The sequence below is a fragment of the Sinocyclocheilus rhinocerous genome, unplaced genomic scaffold, assembly GCF_001515625.1.
Source record: "Sinocyclocheilus rhinocerous isolate Xijiao unplaced genomic scaffold, SAMN03320098_v1.1 scaffold1561, whole genome shotgun sequence".
NCBI classification, from domain to species: Eukaryota; Metazoa; Chordata; class Actinopteri; order Cypriniformes; family Cyprinidae; genus Sinocyclocheilus; species Sinocyclocheilus rhinocerous.
The window spans coordinates 269475-279650 of record NW_015652263.1 but is presented as its reverse complement, the minus strand read 5'-3'; the positions used below and the strand labels follow the sequence as shown (position 1 = coordinate 279650).

The following is a 10176-nucleotide window of genomic DNA, read 5'->3' as shown; positions in this document are numbered from 1 at the left end:
ATATATATATATATATATATATTAATATAGTCAAATATTTCATACATTTTTTAGAAATTTAATTTTTAAATTACATAAAGGACATCCTTTGTTCACAGTATGGTATTCCGTATGCATCAGTTATAGAGTGTACCATTTATTTTATTGCTTTTTAAAGGTCAAAATACCATGAAAACCCAAACTAGCAAACACTGAAATGAGCTGGAGACTCATCTCTCTTACAGAAAATGTCTCATCTTTGACAACAAAGGCCTTTTAGACTCGTCCCACAGATATTTGCTTACAACGGGGTGAAACCAGACATACTTGGACCACCCTTTAATCAAAGTACAGGCTGTTGTTTGGTAAAAGACTCAGGACTCTGAGGGCAGAGTAAGGTCACAGCTGACTGATTCTGCTTAATGTCAAGCAGGACACTGTGGGAAGAGTTTTCCAGTTCCATGCACACACACACACACACACACACACACACACGGGAGAGCAACAATGTCTGTATTCATCACAGCATGTCAGGCCTCTTCTTCACACCACTGTCTCTTAACTCTGCCAAGACCAGCTACTACTACCCTCCTCCATACTTTACTCTAGATACACACTTAAGAATTACAGATGTTTTCCTGGACATTATATTTGACAAAGCATCATTGATTTATCCGATTCCCAGTCTTACTCTGGGTAAGGTAAATTATTCCACAATTGGTCTAGAAGATAATTTAAGGAATCAGCGAATAGACACAGAATGTTGCACAGACTTCGGCCCATTAGTCATTAAACATAACTAGTTATTATGGAAGAGGCATAAGACATGTTATGGTCATTGCAGAAAGGTGTGCCATGAAAATATCATAGACGGTATAAAAACAGGAAAATATGGACGCGTTGCGCCCTCCAGTGGTTAGTGGTGTACGTTCACGTTGATCGTTTATTTCTGCAGGAACAGTTTGTAGTAAGGACTTTACCCCTGAAGTTGGATACATAAAAGTATTAGTCTGTGCAATACGCACTAATACGTTAGATTTTAGGCCAAATATATCCCCAACAGTACAAACTCGAAGGCGTTCACAAAACTTGCAGCTATATTCCGTTCGGTTCGCATTTATGAACTACTACGCTACTACATTTCTACGAACTCTGGCTGTTCGGCGTAAAGTACAAACCCTTAGCATGTCTTCTGCTGTTCATGAAAACGTGAAGGTAAGCAGTCACAACGCGCATTGGCACCATGTTTACGTTCAACGACGATACATTCCATTTAATCCCATCGTTTACACCTGTGATCAAAATGTACTTTTGCGTTTGAGGGGTCTAATAAGAGTTGTTTATGTATTTCATGCAGAGTTGTACACTATAACTGAAAGTCATATTGTTTTGATTTCATGTAAACATTTTTACATGGCAGTCACATGAAACAGAAATGTTTGATACCACTTTAGATGTCTCAATAATGTTCCTCATTAAATACTATAGATGCATGTTTGATTATTTATTTATGCAAATGACAAGAGGTCAAGCAACCTCCATTGGATCACTTGATATGGATTAACGCAGACTTTTTAGTTTATTTAGATAATTGCTGTTTCATTCTTGATGAACTGAGCAATAGTGGTTTCTGTACTTTCCCCCTAGGATTAGAGAAATATATATGCGCAAATTTATAAATATTATTCATTATTTCATATATTATTCATGAACATTTGCATGTATTTAAATGTGTCAACTAGCAAAAACGTAATCCCTTAGTGTACACTGCAAGCATGTAATGTCCCTTATTGGAGTGTTCTACCGTGGTCACATTTATGCTTAAGCTTTCAGTATAAATGGGCTTTAGCATTTCTTTTAGGCCACCACAACATTTCTTTGCAAAGCTCATTCTTTAATACTTACAGAATTATTATGGCTCTCGGCTGGAGACTTCAGATGACTTACAGACCAATGCTGCGTGTTCCATGCCCTCCAGACCTCTGCCCAAGAGCGCATGTGAGGCCCTGAAACAAGTCCACCCAAATGTTTGCAAGAGGTACAGCTTTATTGAGATTATGTCTCATAACTTCAGATTTGTCTGATTTGTGTTAGTAGTAAATTAAATGATGTAATCTGCAGGTATTTTGGCTGTGGGCTGGTGATTCCAGAGAAGCTGGAAGGATGTGCGGTTCTTGATCTGGGCAGTGGATCAGGCAGAGACTGCTACGTCTTCAGCAAACTGGTGGGGGAGAGAGGCCAAGTCATTGGGCTGGATATGACTGATGAGATGGTACTTCACAGATTGATTTTAACCTATTTTGTGAAAGTTAAACAACAAAAGATCTGAAATTTTTTTAAATGATCTTATATAATCATATGAATAAGTGTTAAGGAAGTGCAACCATGAACCTTTGTGTTTGCTCCAAAATTAGATAGTTGCCTCGCAAAAATATGTCCAGTACCATCAGGAGAAGTTTGGATACTCAAAACCAAACACTGTGTTTGTGAAAGGATACATGGAGAAGCTCAGTGATGCAGGGATACAGAACAACTCTTTGGATGTAGTTGTGTATGCACATCCTTAGGTCATTTATGACATTTTCCATAAATTATAACCTGCCTGAGCAAAAGTTTATTTATTTTTACAAAAAGGCCAATTATTTTCTCTAGGTGAAATTGTGTGATATGTCTGTGCCCAGATAAGAGGACTGTGATAAGTGAAGCTTACAAAGTTCTGAAGGTGAGATATTTCCATCACATACCTACTGATAATTTCCCCTCACTATTGTATTTATGCACGAAAAAGTTTTACAAAATTGTGCACTTTGCAAACACTGTTTCATATGTGAATGGTCTCATAGGAGGGTGGAGAGTTGTACTATAGTGACATGTATGCAAGCAAAGCAGTTCCAGACTTTTTCAAAGAAGATCCAGTTCTGTGGGGTAAACATTTTTTCATGTAATGCATTTTAGAAATGTAGACCATGCTACACTACATTCATTTATGGGGATGATTAGAGTTAAGACTTGGGGAAAAAAGACAAATTTATGGCAAAATTTGTTCTCGCTGGGTTCACACCAGTCTTATTTTAGTATAATTGAGATACTATTATATATTTTATTAACTTTTATTACAATTATAGTAAATATAGTACTTTTATTAATATTAATAATTAATTTATATTTTCCATTTTTTATTTTAGTAATTTGTTAGATTGTTTTTTAATGCCTATATAATTTTCAAAAATACCGATTTAAGTTATTTTAGTACGTAAAGTAAACTAAATGAAAATGAAACTTTTTTTTTGCAAATAGCTGTAATAAAATATGATTTTTAATTTTTTTTTATTTTATTTCAGTTAACATTTTATTTCAGATGGTTTTAATGTTTTTAGTTCATTATAATAACCCTGGTTCACACAAAGAAATGGTTTCCAAACAGAAATGCACCCTTCAATAACATATATAAATGTGTATCATCAATGCAAAATTGAATTAAGAGTAGGTGGATTTAGGTGAGTGCTTGTTCTTATCAGGTGAGGGCATGGCAGGCGCCCTCTACTGGCGGGATCTCATCACTCTGATGAAGGACATAGGCTTCAGCACTCCCCACCTGGTTGCAGGCAGTCACATTGTGGTCCACAACCCAGAACTTCAAAGAAAGACTGGTAACTGTTACCCTCTGATTTGTGTATTGAAACAGCATTATTGCTGAACCACATTTGTTTTCATGTGCTTTTGTGCTTTTCTGTGACTTGGAGGCAAGCAGATGTGTTTAATTAGTGGTGCTTTGACCTACAATATGCCACTATAGGTGATGTTAAATATGCATCTGGAACTTACCGGATCTTTAAACTACCTCAAAACTCCATCAAGACCAAAGCGCTTGTGACCTATAAAGGCACCGTGCCTGACTGTGCTGAATGTTTTGAGTTTGATGCCTCTCATTACTTTAAGGTAAACTAATTTTTTATTTATTTATGAATTTTAAATATGTTAATATGACTTATTCGGTGGTCAATTCTATTAATTCTATTCCAGACCAATGTTCCAGTGGAGGTGGGTGCAGAGATGGCTGCCATTCTCCAGAACACCCGTTTCTCTACGGACTTCAATATTTCAATGTTAGAAACTACAGATCCGAACCAGAGCAGTACTCCACAGGTAAATGTGATGTGCTGTGTTCATATCTTATTTATTCTTTTGATATATGAGGTTTTCTTCACTTTAGCTTTTATTTTTCCAGTATTGCCACCTTAGCCCATTCCTTCTTGCGGATAAACTGGGCTCCTCAGTCAAACAGTGCTCGAAGACCGGACACTAAGGTACATGTGGAGAGTCTGGTGGATCATGTGATGTCTAGATCACTTGAGATGATGTGATGGGAAGTGAGAGTATAGGATGTCTTTAGTGCTCAAGTGATCATTTCTTAAGTTTTCTTTAGACTTGAGGAAGCTATTTGTCCTGTTAATTGTAAAATGACTTTTAAAAATGCCAGCAGCCTCAACAATAAACAACAGTAATAATTATTAAAATATTAATTACAGTGTGCAAAGTTATACACTTTTTATTCAAGACAAAACTAACCAAGATCTTTGTCAATGTCATAGTTCTCTTTTCTTCTTCTTGCTTTTGTGCTCTAGTTGTTAAATGTTTTAAAAGCAAATTTTACTGGCCTCTATTTCTTTGTCCCTTATAAGATATTAAACCAACTCAAAGTATTGGCACTTGTTTTCTATTCTGTATGAAATAAGGCGGTGCTGATATTGATATCGATACACAATCTCTCATTACTCTGTTAAATTCATCTCTCAGCAGCACAAATTATTTTTGCATTTTTCTAGATGACTTCTTGTTTCAGTTGATTTAGTACTTATTTTGTTATATACAATATGTATATATTGTTATTATATGTAATTATAAAAGCTTATTTTGTTAATTTCACACATAATGCTACAGAAAGGTAGTTGTTCACCATTTTACTTTTATTCTTTTTATGGCCTTGCTGTTGGATATATAAAAACAATCACTGCTCTGGTGTCATTTCCTTGATACATGTGAATATTTATTTATTGTGCGTCATTTCAAGCTGTAATTTTGCAAAAAAAAATAAATAAATAAAATTGTGAACATATTTAATCCTGTGTATTTAGTGGGTGGGGGGGATGTTTAAAATGTAATGTCCACCATAAGTTTATTTAAAATACATAATTTGAAATGTGGTGGAAATTACATTTTAGAAAAAATTACAAATGACAAAATTTGTTCTTGTGATGGATAGACATTTACTCTTGGACAGATTAAAAAAGTGTATAAAGTAAAGTTTAAGCAAGTTTATTTTTTAGTATAAACACATTACATTTATAAGCAACATGACATTGATGCTTATTATCAGAAGGGATAGAATTTACTTCACTTTTTGATTTCCCTTATTCCTAAAAATCATGTGATATTTTTAATGGCAGGATGTAGACAGATCAGTCACTTTCCCTGAAGTCTCTTGAGAAAGCTTTGCCAGTAATAGGAATTTCATCATACTTTTTTCCTCATACCTTGTATTACAGAGCCAGCTTTAAATACACGAGTAAGATGAGATTTAAAGGTGCTGTATGTAAGTTTTTGACTCTACTAAAGCAATTGTCCAGCCCTATATTTAAGAAACATGCTAAGTTAACATACTTGTTTATCTGAAAAACAATGCTACAGTCAGTTATTCTCCTTTGAAAATGTGCGTTCCGGGCCGGAATGTCGGTCTCTGTTTTGGTTTGTTAAACCCGCCCACTGCCAGTTTACCCAATTGCATTTCGTCACCCCGGGTTGCCAGTTGGCGGAAAACAGAGCGTATTTCATTTAATTAATCGTCAAGTGCGCTCGTTCCTGTTGGTGTCGTCAATCTGGCAACCTGCTTGTGCGTCAAGTCTGAGGCCTGGTGAAAAAAACCCTCTCCAATATTTTTAATTTTGACTGCAATACCTTGTTCAACCACTCGGTGTCAATCCTACATACAGCACCTTTAAGTATGTTTAGTATTATAAAACGGATAGTTCCGGTCCTTGATTCTGATTGGTTGGCGTTCGAAGCTGTTGTTAAATTACACTACAAACATAGGCCTACACCTTTGTATACTTCTGTGTGTTGCTCGGCAGCCACTTTGTTGGAACCACAACTGTTTCTGAGGAACTACATTGTTTGGTGGAAGAATACTGTTTTTATTTATATCATTACACTTTATTTGCTCTGTTTTATTCTGTGAAACCTTACTACTACGTATACGGAATAACCGTTCCGCTTCGCGCCGTGCCTAACAACGCCCCTTAGCTGTTATAAATTCACTGTAAACCATGGCTTCTTGGGGCTTATTGCTTTATTCTTGTTCTGTGTCATCAAATTTTATTGGTTTATATAACCAGTAAGTTTGTCAGTTGGTTTAACAAGGAAAAGGTTCTGATTTAAGTATGTCATTGGACTGTAGGTGGCGCCAAAATTCTCAAAGTGTTCCCAAAGTAACGTTAGCTCTGCTCGCTATGTTATTGCATTTTTATAGTTTTGCAGCTTGCAGTGCAGAACCAATATGATTAGACAATCATAACGGCATAAAGCAGTCATAATTCAATAATATGAACAGGCAAATTACCTGCACAACAATTCATCCCAAGCAATCAATGAGCATTTTCTGAATCTCATTTATAGTAATTTACTTGGAGACTTAATTTGCTAATAAAAGCCTACAAGAATAAAGAAAAAAGGTTCTTCCTTTGGATAAGTCTGATCCGTGCATTATAAACTGGGCTGTGTTGTATTAAACATTGCACATGACAAATTGAGTTTGCAAGAGTTTATTTCACTTGGATTCTCAGACATTTATCTCTAGAAAATGCTTATATTGGACTCTCCTGTCAAAAAAATTTAACTCCCGGACTATTCTGAGTTGTGCGGAGGAAGCAGGTGTGGTGTAAATGTAAACACAGCACTGAGGAACGGCTCTCATTGTCCTAGTTTCACCTCTGCTAAAGTGCTGGTCTTCTGCCGCGTGCCCAGAATGTATCCCATTACTCTCAGCCACTTAATGCTTGACGATATCCAGAGCTAAAAAGCCTCTACTGTCAAGAGACACTGTGAATGGAAGAGTAAGCTTCAGTGAATAAGACCACACACTGATTCCAGTATGAAGCTCATCTTCTGAGCTTGTTCATGTATCGTGTATCCATGACATAAGCCGGCGTATTGTACCAGAGGATAGATAAATAGAAACTGTGCCAAGGTTATGTTTTCAAAAGTGAATCTTACATTAATGACCAACTTCCTTTACAGATGAAAGACACTGTGATTTAAAAATGTGGTGTTTGTGGATGCTGGTCCTAGTCATACTAGCCCTAAATTCACGACTGTTCAAAGGTTTGGTAAAAAAAAAAAAAAAAGTACAGTAAAAACAATCTATATTACATATATTGTATATTACAACACATTGCAGTTTAAATGCATGTTTAAGCAAATGTTTTCTATTTTAATATATTTTACTATGTGTTTTTTTTTCCTGTGATGGCAAAGCAGCTATTCAGCAGCTATTACTTCAGTCTTCAATGTCACATGATCCTTCAGAAACCATTTCTTATTATTATCAATGTTGAAAACAGTTGTGTTATTTATTGTTTTTTTGAAAGTAATTTTTTTTTCAGGATTCTTTTGGTGAATTCAAAAGAATAGCATTTATTTTAAATATATATTTTTTGTAACAAATGTCTTTACTATCGCTTTTGATCAATTTAATGCATCCTTGCTGTATAAAACTTGTTAATTGCTAAAACATCTTTTGAAATTGATTTTAAATAAATAAATAAATATATATATATATATATAAAAATTATATGAATATAAATATATATATATGTAAATACATGTAAGTATTTTCAAAATATATACTGTATGCGTATGTATTTATATATACAAAAAATATACAGAGTACACACACATATAATGTAAACTTTTATTTTGGATGTGATTAATAGCGGTCAATCATTTGACAGCATATATATACAGTAAATATATTTATAAAATACTATCTACATGCCAGTTCTTATAAAGGATAAAGGTTAACAAATCTAACTTTTTACACAATTTAAAAAATGTAGAGTTTTCTATTCTTGGAAAATAGACTGAAATATTGCTGACTCATTGGCATTAACAAATAATTTTTTTTTCAATCAAATGCTTGTTAGAATGAGAATGTCCCCTCCTCCGTACACCACCGGCTTTCATTAACAATAGTAAATAAGAAAATTGTCCTCGTCCAGCAGTTCCATGTGGTCTTTCCTATGCGCTACATTGACCAAGTTAGGGCCACTGTCCTTTAGAGTTTAGCTTCAAACCTAATTAAATACACCTGATCCAGCTGATGAAGGCATTTAGAAGTGCTAGAAACTTCTAGGCAGGTATATTGGAGCTCTGCAGGACAATGGTCCTGCAGGAGCTGAGTTTGACACCCCTGGTCTAGATCTATAATTGGACGCCTTCCAAACCTTCCACCTCATATCAGAGCATTCTTCTAACCCAACATGTCTGAGGCAATACTGGAAGCTACGGTAGCTCAACCGGGTCAGAATGGGAGTGAAGAGGAAAAATAGAACAGTGCTCTTGACCTGCCCTCAGCCCCGTTCCCACAGAGCCCGACCTGCAGGAGAGGCTGAGGGATATCTTACCCATGCTGCTTGACTAGCCAACCGAGATCAAAAGCTCTCGCGGCTCCCCTCCCCTCCTGTCCCAGCCAGGAGCTGATTGAAGCGATTCATGACCAGGTCGTGACCCCTGCGTGCCAGGCACGGCTGAGGACAGACAAGCAGCTTTCCTAAGCAGGTTTCGCAGACTCAAACTGAAGCAACCACATCTTTATCAGAGCATTTCACCTTTCCTGGCTATAAATCATGTGGTTTCCTCTTTCATTCATCTGTTTTTCCTTTTTGTTTTAAGTTCTATTGTGTGGCGAATAAAATCTCAGTCTCAAAGTCAACATGAAACAGTATTTGCAACCCTTTTAACTTGAGGAGTCTGATGATGTATGAAACAAGATACACTTCTCAATAATGTCCACAATAAATTAACTAACAATAACTTACAATGAGCAATGCATTTGTTACAGTGTATATTAATCCTTGCTAATGTTAGCTTTAAAAAATACAATTGTTCATTGTTAGTTAATGCTAGTTCAGTTCCAAATAACAAAATAAAAAAGTATATTAACAGTAGCATTGTATCTCTCTGCCAAATGTGATCTTATCCTAACAAATATTACTTACATCAATGGAAAGCTTATTTATTCAGCTTTCAGGTGATGTTTAAATCTCAATTTCGAAAAATTGACCCTTATGACTGGTTTTGTGGTCCAGGGTCACATATGTATGTGCAATTTGTATATACAGTTGTGCTCAAAATTATTCATACCCTTGGTAAATATGATCAAAGAAGGCTGTGAAAATTAATCTGTATCATCAGTCCTTTAGATATTTTATTTTAAAAATGTACTAAAACCTAACTTTTCATTGGAGAATAAGAATTTAAAATGGGAGAGAAATCTCATTATGAAATAAATGTTTTTCTCTAATGCACATTGGTCACAATTAATCATAGCCTTTTATCCAATACTTTTTGCAACCTCCTTTTGCCAAGAGAACAGCTCTTCACCTATAATGCCTGAAGAGTTTAGAGAACATCTGACAGGAGATCAGAGACCATTCCTTCATACAGAATCTCTCCAGACCCTTCAGATTTCCAGCTGCATGTTGATGCTTCTCCTCTTCAGTTCACCACTCATTTTCTATAGGGTTCAGGTCAAGGAACTTGGTTGGCCAGGGCAGAAGCTTGGTTTTGTTCTCAGTGACCCATTTTTGTTTTGATTTTGATGTTTGTTTGTGGATCATTGTCCTGTTGGAAGATCCAACCATGGCCCATTATAAGATTTCTAGCATGGACAGTCAGTTTTTAATTTTTTATCCATTGGTATTTTATAGAATCCATTATGCCATCTATCTGAACAAGATATCCAGGATCTCCGGCAGAAAAATAGGCCCACAACATTAAAGATCCAGCAGTATATTTCATTGTACACATGGGGTACTTTTTTATCCCTGTGTGCCCCAAACCCATCTTGAGTGTTTCCTGCTAAAAAGCTAATTCTTTTAGTTTCATCTGACCATTGAACCCAGTCCCGTTTAAAGTTCCAGT

The 10176-nt window shown here is 35.7% G+C and overlaps 1 protein-coding gene across 1 annotated transcript in view; it reads left to right on the top strand.

The window, feature by feature from the left end:
• Nucleotides 1-900: 900 nt before the first annotated feature.
• LOC107714171 (arsenite methyltransferase) overlaps nt 901-10176 on the top strand; it is a 48672-nt gene continuing 39396 nt past the window's right edge. The window contains 10 exon segments of the mRNA XM_074560090.1: nt 901-1194; nt 1887-2017; nt 2101-2251; nt 2394-2530; nt 2632-2701; nt 2823-2904; nt 3498-3629; nt 3776-3918; nt 4003-4125; nt 4208-4286. Of these exon segments, the coding sequence (XP_074416191.1) occupies nt 1099-1194; nt 1887-2017; nt 2101-2251; nt 2394-2530; nt 2632-2701; nt 2823-2904; nt 3498-3629; nt 3776-3918; nt 4003-4125; nt 4208-4285 (1143 nt within the window). The 5' untranslated portion in view covers nt 901-1098 and the 3' untranslated portion in view covers nt 4286.